This window comes from Oxyura jamaicensis, chromosome Z (assembly GCF_011077185.1).
Source record: "Oxyura jamaicensis isolate SHBP4307 breed ruddy duck chromosome Z, BPBGC_Ojam_1.0, whole genome shotgun sequence".
Taxonomy (NCBI): domain Eukaryota; kingdom Metazoa; phylum Chordata; class Aves; order Anseriformes; family Anatidae; genus Oxyura; species Oxyura jamaicensis.
In genome coordinates this window covers 17,694,222-17,711,176 of record NC_048926.1, presented here as the reverse complement: position 1 = coordinate 17,711,176, position 16,955 = coordinate 17,694,222, and the positions used below count along the sequence as shown (strand labels likewise).

General features: G+C 36.3%; 1 protein-coding gene across 3 annotated transcripts in view; it reads right to left on the bottom strand.

The window, feature by feature from the left end:
• Positions 1–16,955, bottom strand: part of ITGA1 (integrin subunit alpha 1) — a 96,155-nt gene that overhangs the window by 14,520 nt on the left and 64,680 nt on the right. For 2 of the 3 annotated variants that reach the window (XM_035310613.1, XM_035310615.1), the window contains 9 exons: positions 15,107–15,183; positions 14,172–14,261; positions 12,887–12,989; positions 11,799–11,912; positions 10,026–10,130; positions 8,874–8,978; positions 8,054–8,146; positions 6,564–6,680; positions 2,550–5,849 (listed from right to left, as the gene is read on the bottom strand). In XM_035310613.1, the coding sequence (XP_035166504.1) occupies positions 5,805–5,849; positions 6,564–6,680; positions 8,054–8,146; positions 8,874–8,978; positions 10,026–10,130; positions 11,799–11,912; positions 12,887–12,989; positions 14,172–14,261; positions 15,107–15,183 (849 nt within the window). In that variant the 3' untranslated portion in view covers positions 2,550–5,804. Of the gene's footprint in view, positions 1–2,549; positions 5,850–6,511; positions 6,681–8,053; positions 8,147–8,873; positions 8,979–10,025; positions 10,131–11,798; positions 11,913–12,886; positions 12,990–14,171; positions 14,262–15,106; positions 15,184–16,955 lie in introns of those variants that run through there. The other variant, XM_035310614.1, reaches the window with a different exon arrangement.

The following is a 16,955-nucleotide window of genomic DNA, read 5'->3' as shown; positions in this document are numbered from 1 at the left end:
AAAAACAAGACTACATCAAGGACAGCTCATTTTATCAATTAATTCTTTAAAAAGAATCTAGCTGTGCTTTCTGAGCAGCCAGTTTTTAGTAAAATTTCAGCACTACTTTAATCTTTGTTACAAAGGAATTTTATTCTTACAAGGCTCAAATCACATGTGCTCCATGAACAGCCCTTGCTTTCAGAATTTGAAGTATCAGGGCTGCTTCTGCTAAATATTATTAGTTACAGTCCTCTTCTGTGCAGCTTCTCTATAATATTGCACTACTTGCTGTGTAAAATGGACTATAGCCTTTTTATTTTTTATTTTTTTAGTTTCATTGGAAATCACATAAAACAAAACAAAAAAAAAGAAGTGGCTGATTTTCACTGAAGTACGCCCATTGAAAATGCCTAGTACACTCCAATTATCAGATACATACATAGTAGGACTGTTGGTAAGCAATCCCCTATGACTGGACAGGATGTTGCTATTACAGGATTCTGACTCACCATCAGAGTAGTCTGATAACAGTTAAGTCATTATGTGTTTTGTAATATATATATATGTGTGTGTGTTTAACTGTGATAGGAGTGCAATCTCTATCTTTTAGGAAGTTTTGGTACAAATAGTTATTGTATTATAAGGAAAGAGGTGTGAACATCATTTCTATGTGGGACAACAGAATACTTGGGTCACAGGAGTAAGTTCTATAGGAAAATTACTGGACGGCAAGGATGTTTGCATGAGTGCAAGGTGCTGCACCTGGGTCGGGACAATCCCAGACCTGAGGGCAGACTGTGAGAAGAACTCTCTGAGAGCAGCCCTGCAGAGAAGGACCTGGGGGTTCTGGTGGGAAAACAGCTTGACATGAGCCAGCAGTTTGTGCTTGCAGCCCAGAAGGCCAACTGCGTCCTGGGCTGCACCAACAGAGGGGTGGGCAGCAGGTGGAGGGAAGGGATTCTGCTCCTCTGCTCTGCCCTTGTGAGGCCCAACCTGGAGTCCTGCATTCAGGTCTGGTGCCCCCAGCACAAGAATGTGGGGCTATTAGAGCAGGTCCAGAGGAGGGCTACAAAGATGATCACAGATGAGGGCTGGAGCCTGTCTACTATGAAGAAAGGCTGAAAGAGCTGGGGATGTTCACCCTGGAGAAGAGAAGGCTCTGGGGAGACCTTGTTGTGGCCTTTCAGTACTTAACAGGGTCTTATAAAAAGGATGGAGAAGGACTCTTTACTCAGGTAGCTAACGATAGGACAAGGGGGAATGGTCTTAAACCAGAAGAGGATAGACTAGGCATCAGGAGGAAATTCTTCACTGTAGAAGGGTGCTGAAGCACTGGAACAGGTTGCTCAGAGAAGCTGTGGATGACCCATCCCTGGATGTGTTCCAGACCAGGCTGGATGGGGCCCTGAATAACCTGATCTAGTGGGTGGCATCCCTGCCTATTGCATGGGGGTTGGAGTTAGATGATCTTTAAGGTCCCTTCCAACCTGAGTCATTCTATGAGTGACTCTAAGGAGTGAATGTATCTTCAGCTTTTTCATATATAATGTCATGAAACCAAATCTGTCAGAAATTATTGTCCTTTGAAAAGTTTTTAAATGTGGTGACAAGCACAATCCATACAATGCATGGCAACCTTCTGAGAGACTGACAAAATTCAAGATTTACTTGATTTTATGCTGGGCAAGGCTGCTTAGTTCTGCACTAGCTTTCTATTGAGTAGATACATTCAGGTAGTTTTTAGGTACTGGGATGTCTTTACATGCATCTTATACCACTGAAAGTCAAACAAACTACAAAGTACATACACTAGACTTTTATTTTATTTTTTAATCAATAAAGCACATGGAATAATTTTACAAGAAAAACAAAATACTGTGCAGAATGCTGTGATTTCTTTCTTTAACACAAAATTCCATTTGATTCCCGTTGAGAGGCATAATTAACAGAGGTATACTTTCATTCTCTTGCTCTGCTTTTATTTATTTATTGTTTGAATTGGATCATCTATACAGTAGTTAATCCAGAAAATGAAACAAATAGACAATGTGGAATTCATTAGATAAGCTTGATCCTAACTCCAGCCTCTCTTTACCACATGAGAAGATGAAAACCCTTGGCTCCAGTTGTTAGATTCCCCTGACACAAGCCATGAAGAAGAGGTACATTGTGCCCAAAAGAACTCAGCACAGGCAGTGTAGTACTGCTTTCAGGCATGGGCTCAGAAAAAGTGGCTGGTATCTGTGGCAAGGGCTCAAGATACAGAGCAAGAATGACAGTGGCATAAGCAGCAGCTCAGGGAGATTGCTCTAATGTAGATGCTGTTTGCCAAGCCTTGTAAAATCATACAGGGGACTGACAACCTCTTGAACAGCCTTGGATTGAAGCAGGAGCAATGGTTTAAAGCTTTTAGTCCATTCCAGAGAAGTGCTATGCTATAGAAATATAGATTCTCCATTCCCTTGCTCTAACATTAGCTACTTCAGTGCTGAAATTAGGAACAGACCAGGGCCAGATTCCTTCCATTGATTAAGCTCAGGTTATACACCCAATTTATTACATTTTTAATGGGCTTTTATTTGAATAACAAAAATGTTTAGCTTGCTAGTAGTTAGAATCACATTACAAGCTTAATGTGTCTTTTTATAGGAATAAAACAGATTACTTGCTTTACTGATATTTTTGGTGCCTGCCAAATTTCAATGAGATGTTCCTGATGTTTGAAATAGTGATTTCAGTAGGCTTTTCTGCTGTATATAGTGAGAAGCAGTAAAAATACCGCTCTTGCAGTGCTGTGGAAAGATTCTATGTATAAAAATAGTGATTTCACTAATGTCGCCTGTGTAAGAGTAATGTGCTACAGTGGTATCCCCTTTATATACTTATATTTTAAATAGATACTATAATTAAGCTTCTGATAATAGGTCAAATGTGAAAAGGGAGAAAGCATCATGAGAAACAGAAGAGCAGTGTGGTTATAAGAAGCTTCCTACTGTTTTTACAGTGCAAAGCAAGGCTAAAAAGAATGGGACACCAATCTCAAACATACTTTGCATTGATAAAATAGGTATTTTTGTGTACACGTTAGGGAAACAGACTGTTCTATTGACTTAGATTTTAAAACAGGCTGGCGTTTTAAAATAAGACACAAAAAGTGTCTTTCATCAGAAAAAGTACAAAGCTTTGGTTATCAGATTACCATAACTAAAAAGTGAAACAAACAAAAGATATGCTGCATAAAAATGACGTGTGACTTGAATTAGCTTAGAGTGATTAATTTTATGAAGCCAGGAAAAATGACCTAATGGTTAAAAAACTGGGTGAATAATAATAAATACAAGTATTTCCTTTACTACCATAGACTGTATGTGTGCATAGGTGAGTCACAACGTTTTCATAATTGTTCCTCCAGAAAACCATATTCAGATAGTAGCATTGTTATGTCCTTACAGAGATACTACAAGGAAAAAAAAACAAAAACAACAAAAAAATAAGCACACTTATAATTCTAAGACATTCAGATTTTGTGCTGACAAGTGCCATTTAATTCTTTCAAATTGGCAAAATTATACTTTAAAAGATATAAGAAAACTTGCATCTCACACTGACCAAAAACACCATTGCAAATATTAATTTAGCATCTTTGTTCAACATCTGGATTTTTACATTCCTCTGAGGACAGTTTAAATCACATGATAAATGAAGCAGGGATCCTACTCACAACTCTTCTGCCTCATTTTTTGCTTCCACTCAAGATTTTACTCTGTGCTCAGAACCAGGCAGCACATTTTGTATCCCCTAGGGTCAGGCATGCTTGCAGGCACGCAGATTAGCCCAGCAAGTAAGCCCACCGACTCTGTGGCTCTCCTGGGCTCCTCACAGAGCTTCAGCAGAGTGCTTTGTCCTCTCCTCTGAGTCTTGCTGCTTTCAGCAGAACATTTGTTATGAAACAATCACCTTTCCCACAGGCAAAAGGAGAAATTACAAACACTTTCAAACGTAATCCTACTTGCTGCATTAACATAAATCTCAGCCTTTCCCAATAACTACTCTCTAATTTAGGAACTAAACAGAAGGTACTTAAGAGTGACAGCATCTTTTAAACAATGAAGCACCTTCTGGCACATTTCCAGAGTTGTACTTGCCCGCATGTTCTACCCAAACTATGGTCTCTTCTTAAAGAAGAAAAAAGTCTTTATTAAATGTATTAAAAGAGGAAAAAAATATTTATAAAATATATTATTGCTTTTTAAGCTGTTACTGTAAAGTCAGTATAGCATATCTGATAAAATAAAACCTCTTGAAAACTGCAATGATTTTTTTTTTTCATTCCAGTCAAATTTATACCAACAAGAGGAACAAATTATCCTGGTTTCCTTAGCAAGGCAAAGGCATTTCCACAAATGAGGACATCTTACAGAAGTGCTCTTCAACATTTTCTGATCTATTGGCAATCAATATTGAGTCATATCATGCTGAGACAACATTGCACTTTGCCTGCATGCCTCCATTTTCTTGTTAGTTTTGTGTGACTGCAAGTAAAGTAGGAAGCTCTTACGGACAACGTATAGCCAAGAGCTGCAGAGATAAATACTTGTAGAAGGAAAACAAGTGTGTGAAAGAAGAAAGGAGGAAGCTTCCTGTTAAGCTGAATAGTCTAAATAGGTTTAAAGAAATCTTTTGCTATCTACAGTTCAGTGTATTCTTATATAAACTTTTAATCCTTGACACAAAATAAACATCATTTGTTAAGTGCTTATTTAGTATAAAATTTCTTCATTACTTTTTAAACTTGTAAGTAACAAAGATGAGGTGTGACTTACACTACTAGAAGAAGCTTGCCAGTGCTAAGTTTATCTGTGCTCTTTTGTTAATTATTATTTTGTACACATTAAACTAATTGGATTAAATAGCTACACAACAAATGTACAGTGACAGTTTATGAAGCACCCTCCTGGCTACTCCAAGATATACAGCAAGAGTCAAACTTTCGGGGTACCTCTAAACATATTCTGCATAAATATGGACATTTCAATCTGCAGACACAATTGTGCCTCTGCTTATTTTAGTACAGTGTGCAATTAGTTGGGCTTGAATGTTTTGTGCATACATTTCTAGGTCTGCCAAAAATCTGTTTGACATTCAGACAGTTACATGATTTAATGGATCTATCTTTACTGGTCCTCTTGATAATAAAAAAATTTCTTTCTTGGAGTATCCTGGGTTCAGCTAGACACGCTAAAATAGTTGAAACAGAAGTCCAAGAAATTTCAGTGATTTTCACCCGAAGTTCTGCAGGTGCTTCTATCTTCTGAATTTTCATTACCTCAATTGCCATATAATATTTGGTGCATTCTCGAAGTTTGAATGTTCTGCTTTTGTGAACTGATGGCCCATAAAAGGGGGGAAATTTTGAATATAACCCTTTGAAAATCATAAGTTGATAAAAACAGTGGGACTGCTACATACAAATTGACTTGTTGCATAATGTGGGATGAAAAAGGATTCCACATGTATAGGCATATAAAAATATGATTAGGCATTTTTCCTATTAATCTTAGAATCTTTGAACTCAGTTACTCTCCAAAAATGAGTAACACTTGACAGTATGTCCTTGAGTATCACAAAATGACATAAGGCTGTTTATTCTTTCTTTGCATCATTCACCTGTGCGCTTGATTTGCTTGCTTGATGTTCTGCTGTCTTTTAAATGCACCAGAGTTTAGAAAACATTGTAGCCATTGCATATATATCTAAGTTTTTAATTTTACAGTCACATTTTTGAGGCAGACCTGAAGAAATCCTTTTTTTTTTTTTTTTTTTCATTTTTCCATTTTCTTCTTTAGTGGTCTCTTGAAAAATCCAGCCTGCAGGAGAGAAAAATGCGAATAAGGAACTACTCAAAGCATACAACTCAAAGCATATTGGTAGCATTCATACGCTAAGTTCTTACTACTACTTTCACACTTGCAGTGCCGTAAAAAGTCATATATTTTATCAGTGAAGTACAACCCTTTAGGTTTTCCGTTCCAGGGAAATATACAGTGAGTGACTGCTGAATCATTGTTATTCTCACATATTGTCAAATACTAAAATGCTTAATAATAGTTGGTATTCAGTTGAATAAAAACAATTTATGCTTGTCAATTTTTTTCAAAGCTTTATGCATGTTGAAATTTATAAACTGTAGCTTTCTAATTTAAATATAACTTGAATATTTAGCTTGGAGAAGAGTGCCCACTTGTGGCAATACTTACACCACAGGCCTAGCATTCCTTGTACAAAGAAAACACCTGGCCACATCCAGCCAAAGCTAAAGCAAAAAACGTTATGGTACTAAAATCTCTTTCTAAATTTTCTTTCCATCACATAGTTTGTATACAGCATTACAGGCTTTATTCAGAAAGCATAGTATGCCACACTTCAGAAGAATGTGGTATTATTCGTTATTTTGTCGTTTCTACAAGTTTTCACTCTTCCTATTGGCTAATATTAGTGTCCATGAGGTTCTAGTTACAGAACATGACACATAAGTTAAATATATTTGTTTACTTTCATGAAGAGACGAATGTGCAGCTTACCTTCCACAAAGCAAATATAAGCAGTGCAAGAATCAAGAGTCCAGCGAAGATACTCAGGAGGATAACCCACAAGGGGACTGAACCAGGTGGGAGTTCTTTGGAAATCTTAATCATGGTCTGCAAAGTGTTCAGAATATAAGCACTAAATAACTTGTCCTTCTAAAATAACAAAAGAGCAGCATGACTTTTATTAATAAGCACTGATTTTCCAGGGTCTCACTTTGTGAGGAATGGCCCTGCTATTAGTCAGCAGTCATTTTTATGAAGAACTCAGAACCAAAAATATGGGTAGTTAAAATGAATATTAAGGAGTTGGTTCAGTATATTCTTCATCACTCAATCCCTAAAAGATGGCAGTGATTAGCAAGCTTAGTATAAAAGGTTGTGGGGATACTAATTTAATTTTAAAGAAGGCTTAGCTAGTGCAAACTGAACTGAAATATGGAACATTTAAATTTTAAATGGAAGTGATGATACAGTGAATTTGAATTATTTAAACTTGAATTTATTACAGAGATAACTTCATAGGTCAAAAACATTAAAGAGCTGAACACAGATATTCAACTTTACGTCTTTATCTACTCTTTATCTACAAGCCTCTCACCTGTGTTTTTGTCATAGTATCATTTAATAGTTGACTTGTGAGATCTGCATTCCAAAAATATTTTGCACAAGATCTAATTCTCATTGTATGTTATTTTCCTATGAATTGAGGAATATCAACAGTAATAACACATAATAACATTTTAAAATGTACACTCTAGTAAATAAACCCCTGCATGTACAAGTCATTACAGAAATGCAGTGCATTAGCCCCTATAATCCTCTTGGAATTTCTCTTGGAATAAAATGTATTCCAGGATAAATAGCAAATCAAAAGAAATTGAAAACATTTATTTCTCGTTGTGACTGATATCTCTGCTTTATATACAAGTTCCTGTTAATAGCCCATGAATAAACAACTATAGATTTTAATAGGAACTCATTAGTGGAATGTTGTTTCAGATGCACCATACAAGAAAATGACCAGGAAAATTTCTGAGAAATAAAAGATACTGTTTCAAATATGTGTCTTGGTTAATGGAGTGGAAAGAAATAATAAATAAAGCAATAATAAAGAAAATACAATGTACAAAGTAGGATCACTTGACCAAGGACAGCTTTAAAAATACTATAAATTCATTAAACAAATAATTTTAGTTATGCTTTCATTTTACACATATGCAGGAAGTACTTATACTGCATCAGGCAAAAGTACTTTAGATAGTGCTTCTTCTTACCCAGGTACATTGGTGGGTAATAGGATTTCAGTATAATTAGCTGTCTAATTCTGACATTTTCTACTGTAATGTGAAATCACTTACTTGTATTTAGAGTAGGATAGTGCACTACAACAGATAGCGATCTATTCACTAGAAATGAATGACTGAATAATTCAGTAGCAGAATAAATCCTATGAAGAGTAAATCCATGAATTATCATGTTATTACCTCTAGTTTTTGGTGGTCATTTCTCAAAATCAGTGATGAGTTTTCACTCCTAAGTAAGGCTTTCACAACAAGGGTTAAGCTGTGAATAGTTGCCTGGAAGAAGAAAGAAGTGTCAATGGTTTGTATTATTTTGAAAGCAGAAAGCTTTGCAGAAATTAGAATGCTAAGAACAAAATGTAATGGTACAGTTTTGGGGGTGATGCTGAAAAGGTGTATGCATGAAAGTCAGCAAAGCAGTTTATGCATGACACCTTCAGCATGCACATCACTGTTTGCAAGACAGCAATACGGCTTTAAAAGAATAGAGACCAAAGATTTCAAAGAAATACTGTTTAATCCTGGTATAGTACTTTGGCCACAGGGATAGATTCAGGCTTTCTAAAATTCTCCTGTATCTCCTACCTTGTCCTGTTATTTTTCATAGAAAGACAAGACACAAACCAGGAACTCAACTCAGTATCAAAAATTGATCAAAATTTGTTTTCTAGACCTGTGAAGTATTTCCAGTTTATATGTTTCTATATATCCCTTTTTACATCTGCCAGATTATAATTTGTGGATGGCTAACCAACTAATAAAAAAGACCATTGATTCAGAATAAGTAAGGGTTGTCTTTCTAATGTGTCTTAAATTTCATGCAGAGTATTATAAAGGTAATAAAAGAGATCAAAATTAATTTTGCAGAAATATAGAAAGAGCAAGATTAACAATTCAAAATACTAGAGGACCATGCAGAATTAAAAATATTAAAGATATAAGTTCAAGAAATATTAAAGAGAGTGGCTTCAGATTTTCAAACTTCCAAATGAGATTTACTTACTTTAATGATGGTAGGCTTCCACACTCTTAATGAAACATTCACTTGTGATATGTCAGATGGGGTCAGGGCACAGTTAATAGATGCACAGCTGTATGTATCACAGTCCTGTTTAAAAGTCAACAGTGTGAATTAATAGTAACAGATTTTTCGCATTATTAAAGTAAAAACAGTTAAGCTTATTATGTATGCAAATTATAGTCTTGCTGTGATACCAGTCCAAGATTCCTATAAATTACTAGGGCTTTTTGTGCAGAAACTACACTGCAGTAGGCAATTAACTGAGATACTCGTGCTGTGGTAGAACAGTCCCAGTTTTTGCAGTCCCTTAGCCTTGCGGAATCTCAGTTTCTGAAGCTACTCAGCAAAAGGCATCATTAGAGTTCCCTAAACGAAGCACAGCCTGTAACTGCTGGAAGTTTTCTGCCAACATAGCTATGTCTTCTCTACAGTGTTTCTTAAACATTCCTCCTTGAGGAAAGATGATTCTTTCAAACAGGGCAGGAGGGCTTGAAAGACAGCAGATGTTCAACGCACTGGAAACATGTGCTAGCCTGAACAGTTATCATCCCTGATATGACATGGCAGAGCACTTGGCAGTTTCACTCATACCAGAAATTCAACTTGTACCTCTCTGCTGAGTAGGTAGCATGATGGCTTTCCCCTCAACATGACAATGTAACTACATCAGCAAAATTATACTTCGCAACTCTTCCGTCTAAACGTGAGAGACTTGTCCTTTCCAAATTGGGTCAGCAACTACATTTCTTCCAATTGCATAGAAATTTGTCAGATTAGATGGGTAGTATTTGAAAGTATTTTTAACTGGATGTCTGAAAAGTTGTAAGTTTTTAAAATATAACTTGCTAATTACACTGGAAATACAGAAGGTGAGATTTACTCAGCTGTCAGAAGTACTGCTAAATTAAACAAACAAGCAAACACACAAGTTCAGTTCTACATACAGTTTTGTAGCTGGAAATAGTAAAACACATAGCTAGTCCTACATAAAGATACTTTTTATGGCTATTAAACAAACTGATTTCCATAGGATGCAGCTTGAGAGAATATTTTATATGTTAATTGTAGAAATACTCAGCTCCAAGACCTGGATTAATATCTAGGATGAATTATATATACTATTGGTAGGCTTACCATAATTGTATCCTTTGTAGGTTCTTTTATTTTTGGCAACACAAATGGTTTCCCAGAGCCGATTTTTAAGGGATCTACAGGGTAACTAGTTCGGCAGATGGCATTCTGTTAGCAGAAATAAAAATAATAATAATAAAAAAATCTTATTGCTTGAATATTCAACCTATTACTAATAAAAGGTCTTGGAAACAAGCCAACATTAAACATATTTATTTTTAAATTATTTTTTAAAAAATAGTAATAATATTTAATAGCATCAACTAACTGTACCAAGAAGCTAACTGCAATAAATCTTCATACTGCAAGAGTGCAGAAGAGCAAGTTCAGATGGTATAGGTACTGAAGTAGCATTAAGCAAACAACAAACGAGCTTTTTATGAGATAATTTAACCTAAGCTCTATCCAGCTACTTAAACATCTGTAGAAGCAAACAAGAACTTCCTGCAAGTTGACTGCCTCATGAACCAGCAAGAGTTGGCTATTAAGGGAGTTAAATAGCTTTTGCATGGGGATGCAGAGCTCTTCTGCCTTAGCAAGCAGACAGGTAGGTTAAGTGCAGGTTTTGGGAGATCCTGTTATGCTACCCAGGGAGGAGGGGAAGGTGCTGCGGTACTGCTGCCCTTTCATGTCTCCTTCAAAGGCAACTGAGAAATCCTTTGCAGGGAAGAGAGGTGAGCTTTCTCCTAGAGTCCTCCCCTTCCCCCTCCTTTTTTTTTTTTTTTTTTTTTTTTCAGACCAGGATATTTACTTTTGAATTACAACAATGAATAAGGATTACAATCCCCTGCAGTGCACTTTGGCACACCACTATCGCTAGGGTGTAGCTAACAGTAGATGAATTATACTAATAGAAAAATGCAGATCTGTGAATGCATGTGTAAGCTTAGGTCAAATGTGGTAACTGGTTAAGAATTAAAATAATGGGGGAAGAAATTAAAAAAGTCAGAACTTCTTTGCATTCTAAGCATGAAATATTGATTTTGTTTTGTGAACCTTCAACTTTCATTTAGACCTTTAATTCATCTTGTTTTTCAGTGGTGCAATACCTTACACCTAAGTGAAATATTTGGGAAGAGGTGTGGTTCTGAGGGAAAGATGAAAAGGAAAAAAAAAGTGGGTTCAGGTCACCACTTAGTGCTCAGCCATCCAATTATTGATGTAGCCCTAGTTTTATTGTTTTGCTGGAATTGTGATATCCTCCAGCTGCTCTGGAGGAGTGAAATAGAAAAACTAATTACCCTCAAATAAGGACTACAGTGAAGAGCATTTGAAAGGTGTGACCCCTTCAAGATGTCACAGTGCCCCAGACAAGGAAGAATCCAGAGGATTGCTAGTGCCAGAGAGCAGATATACAGGAAAGCTAATTTCAGTAACAGAAAGAAGAGTGTACTGGAGACTGAGCTCTAGATTCAGGGCTACAGCATTACCAGTAAGCACTGCTAATAATGGAGATAATCAGCACCTCAGAAGAAGATTCCTGTCCCTCGTATCTCAATCTGGACTCCTAATAACATGGCAATATATCATATTAAAACTATTATATTCCAATTATTGTTCAAAATTGTTTTAAACTTGCTTATTTGCTTTTAAGAAAATTTGCATTTCTGTCTTCCTGTGAACACCTTCACAAACATTAAAAACACCATCATCTTGCCTTTTAGACTACAAGCAACAACTACTCTGAAGTAATACAAAACCCAAAATGTTTGCAGTTCTTTACAACAAAAAGTTTAAAAGTTAAGATAATAATAAAAATACAAATTGCTAGCTTACTTGGGAATGTGACAATGCAGTAAGGTAGAGAAGAGTGTTCTTAGAAGATGTTACATCGGGAAATAGGATTTGTAGCGTAAGGTTTGGCATTGGAAAGTGTTCACCTTTTTCAATCTATAAGAAACAAGAAAAATGTTTTGATTAGTACTTTCCTTTACTTTATTGGTATTTAATTTTTTCCTTCTCTATATTTTTCTTCTGTCTTTTTTTTTGTTAAACATTTTTACAGTCTGTCACACAAAAAGTGGTATGATGAACTCTTTCCCCCTTACCACTCATTTGTGGTAAACTGCTTGCAGAGATAAGTTATGCTTATGAGATCATAAATGGTATGCTCTGCAGTCCACCAGCAATCTTTCGCATTCAGAGAACACATATTTTGAAAAGAGATGAACAATATCTAAAAAAACATACGCAAAAAGCTTCAGGATTACTGGATTTTCAATTTTATACTAAAAGAAGTAGTCAAGTAAAACACTGTAGGTGGGATGAAAAATGTATCAACTTTTGCCTTTGCTGCTTAGTGAGAGCAAAAAAAAAATGGGCATTTCCCATGCCCCATTTTTTATAGACACAAAGTTGGTTCAGAGACTTTTATCCTCTGTATATGGGACTCTTGTTCAGCTTTGGATTTGACACTGGGAAACAAGGATGCTCTCGGTTTAACTAAATTCAGTCCTACTGCAATTTGAGGCTGGGCTTCTACTCCATTACGTATCTTTCCCAAGTGATTTTGGATTGCAGTATTCATTCCATTGTGAAGACAATGTTCTTGGAGCATGGCATATGCCTTTTTTCAGAGCTGACTGGATTTTGGAAATATCTGCTCTAAACTGTAATGGATGTAGGCCAAGTTCTCATTTATTAGCATATGTATCAGCTATAAAACCCACTGGAATTATTTCACAGGAAATCAACCACTCTGAGAACCTCTGACTCACTTTATTCTAAAGCAAGCATGAAAAAAAACTGTTAAACAATGTAGAAGGTTTAACATACTGCATAAAACATAACTACTTAAGTAACAGGCTATCACATTGATCGATTCAAACTAAATGAAAAAATATATAGATTTAATTGTGTCTTACCCTGTAATGCAGAGTAACTTCATCCCCAATCTGCTCTGTTGTGTTAATAGCAGTAGGGATGGTATCATTTGCAGCAATTATAACATGGTGTTCTTTGAAAACACTGAAGATTAAAAAAAAAAAGAAATAATAAGATCAAAACTTCATAAAACCTGTAGTGAGTGAATTATTTTTGTTAAGCGCACTGCTGCTTCTACTAATTTTCTGAGAAGTGTTCACTTTCTATCGTGTACATTTCAAATGCTGTGTTCAGTTAAAACAAGGAAATGAGTAAATATTGCCTGTGCAGTTCCTTATTCTAATAATTGAGCACTTGAAATACATCCAAAATGAATTTACACATGAACACCATGCCCTGTAATTCTACTGGTAGTATTTATGATGTTTTTCAGGGATGGAATTTAACTACATTTAACTGGAATTTAACAGGGATGGAATTTAGCTGGGGTGGTTAGTCTGGAGAAGAGGAGGCTCAGGGGAGACCTTATTGCTCTCTACAATGGCCTGATAGAAAGTTGCAAGGAGCTGGAGGTCAGCCTCTTCTTGTAGATAACTAGCAACAGGACCAGAGGACGTGGCCTCAAGTTGCACCAGGGGAGGCTTAAGGAGGGAAATTAGAAGAAATTTTTTCTTAGAAAGACTAGTCAGGCATTGGAATGGGTTGCTGAAGGAGGTGGTGGAGTCACCATCCCTGTGGGTGTTCAAGTAAAGTTTGGATGTTGTTTAGTGGGTGATATTGGTGGTAGGGGGCTGGTCATACCAAATAATCTTGGAGGTCTTTTCCAACCTTAATGATTCTATGAATTCCAGCTATTTCTGAAAATACTGTATAAGACCTGCATTAAAGCTTCTATCTGAACTGATACAAACAACTTTCTGTGAATCTAAAATTAAGGCTAATTTTTGAAGCTGAAGATCAGACACTACACAGTGCAACATTACATTAATACAAAGTTGTGGCAGTCAGGAAGCTGAAAGTGGTTTTTTTCTTATGTACCTGAAATGCCTTTGAATGAATAAGGCAAAGTAGAAGAATCAACAAAAGCTGCTGTTGTACTTGCAAGTTGCAGACTGAATTTAAAAAAGGAGCTGTAGCAAAATGGAGTCGTTGCTATCCCTATCTCTTCCTATACCTGCCCTTTCAATGAAGCTTGTTCTTCCTATTCATGAGAAGTTGTTGCTTGTAGATGCTGAGTGCAGCTTAAGAACAAAGCAATACTATATTGTCTTTGAACATCTGGTATTTACTATGTTAGCAAACAGAAGTATAGGGAAGCATACATACCTTACAAATATTAATCCTACTTCATATTTTACTGGAATTGTAACTTGTCCTCTGTTGTCACCCAAGGTCTCAGGTGGTTCTTCGCTGTCACTAAAATAAAACAACATATACAACTGATATATCTGACCTTGATACTAATCTGCACATGTGACAGGACTACTAAGAAGCAAGGGATATGAAGAAATTGAAATAGTTCTGGGTGTGAAAACCTATTTTCCAAATAATTACAAAGAACATATGTATTTCCAATTAATTGCTATTACCCCAGCAAGGAGGCTGTGGGTGCACAATGGGTGTCCCATACCATATGGGGTCATACTCAGCAATAAAAGATGGGGGAAAAGATGGAGGAAGAGGGGACATTGGGAGTGATGGCATTTGTCTTCCCAAGAAATCATTACACATTTTGAGACCTGCTTTCCAAGAAGTGGCTGAACAACTGCCTATCAACAGGAAGCAGTGGATTCCTTGTTTTGCTTTGCTTGCGTGCGTGGCTTTTGCTTTACCTCGTAAACTGACCTTATCTCAACCCTTGAGTTTTCACACTTTTATCTTTCTGATTCTCACCCCCATTCCACCTGAGAAGAGTGAGAGAGTCGCTGCGTGGTGCTGAGCTGTCTGTCAGGGCTAAACCACAACAGCCTTGAGGGTCAGAACTTTTTGTTTAGCATACAATAAGGTTGCAAAAGAAGAAAACTGCAAATTCTGACTCATTTGTGACTTACAGGATCTTAGAGACATGCAGCAATTTGTTTAGTACACTAAGTCCTCTGCTAGACAAAGTACATCTGCAAAACTGCCAGCACTAAAGACTGTTTAGCCACTTCTAAGTTTAGATATGTCATCCTTGATTTACCACGAAACAGAAAGCTGTGGAGTTTCATAAATTCAAATTTCAAAAATCACACGATAAACAAGCAACAATTGCAACTAACCTTGTTGCGTATACATCAACAGTGGCATTTTCCAGAAGATAGGATGCATTGAATTGGAATGATATTTTGAAGGAAATCTGGAGAAATACATTGCACATTATTTTTTTTTTTTTCAAAAAAAAAAAAAAAAAACATTAAAAACATAATAATAAGGTTTGGACTGATGAAAAATGAGCCAAACTTTGCTACTTTTATCTATGGAATCCTTATTAATATTTTAACCATTTTCTATGAAGGAATCCACTTTTTTGAATTTGCCCCAACAAAGAAAGAAATAAGTTATCACTTATTAAACATGAGCATCAAATTTCTAGAGCTGAGAATCCTCCATAAGTCTTATCACATAGTATATTAGAAATAGATAGCTACAAAATTCTTAATACAAAACAATTGCTCTTGCAAGCAACTTATTAACTGAATAAATTTGAGGAAGAAGCACTTTTTTTTTTTTCTCCACTGAGGAAGAAACAAAGCATCAAAGCCTGGTAATTGCAACAGAGATGAGTGGCCTACAGAAGGCTTCTTGAAACTCACCTAATATATAATGAAACAACGAGAATTCTGAACAGAAGTATTTACAATGTAAATAAATGGCTACTAGGTCTCTCAGGAAATCCACACTCATTTTATATAGGGCAAACCTAACACAAGTTGGTGCCATATAAGATTTGGAAACAAATCCCAAACAAGTCGCACTGAATATCCTGACACTGTCGGGTAAATTTTTTATACGAACCAAAGTTTTACTATTTGTCACAGTAAGGACTTTTGAGCTCAGACTTCTGTATTTTCTTTAATTGTTACAAGTCTTTATTACAAAGTGATACAGAGAAAATTGTCTTAGAGATTTCTTCATATTAAAAATAAAATCAGGAAGATACTTTAAAAAGGAATGTATTAGGGATGCTTATCAGTGATTTATAGATTAATTTTCAAATGCAAAGGAGTGAATGAAAGTTATACATTTAGGGATCTATAGCTACACACATACTGACAAAGAAAGAAGAAAAAATGAAAAAAAAAAAAAAAAAAAGAAAATCTGGGGATGGAGTGTTGTGGGTACTGGCTTTCGGTAGTATGCTCATTTGGCTTCAGGAAAATATCCACTCATTGACTTCCTGAAAGTCCTATGTACCTGTTCCAGCTTGTGTTTTGGAGGCAATGTAAGAGGACATCACTCCTGACCCTCCCTCTATTATGCATCTGCAGAACAGACATGAAAATGATAGGGGAACAAAAAACTAACAGGAAAGACAGTTTGTATTGCTTGCTTGCAATATGGTGTTTCCCAGATCAATATCAGACTACTTCAATGAGGCTTAGATATATATTTTCAAAGGCTAAGTTCAGCTAAAACTCCTTCTCCTTCCTAGCTGGAGATACAGGCTCATCACTAGATAGATTCAAGCTGGTGCTTGATTTTAAGTGGACTGTTTGCTGGAAAATCCTCTCAGTCTCCACTGAACAGGGGTGAAACCTTAATGCTTGGCTTTGGCAGATGCAGGTTAGCATCTCCACATGCCAGCTTACTCTCTTTTCAAACAGCTGGTTACATTATTTATATGAAATTACTGAAGTCAAACCTGTGGAAAGTCACAGTGTCTGATGTTTTAGTATATTTTCTATAACACACCCAAAACAATATCCAATGCATTTGGAGACAGATCTTTCTAGCTAGGTGCGCTCTTGCCTTTTGTTAGTGTCATTGATGGCAGTGTGCACTGTTTATCACCTCACATACCACAGCTGCCTGTATAGGTACCAAAGACCTGATATTTTCATGTCTGACTCAGTGTACTTGCTATGTGTCTCTGCCTTCTGATTTTGCCACAGAGGGGAGTGCCATCAG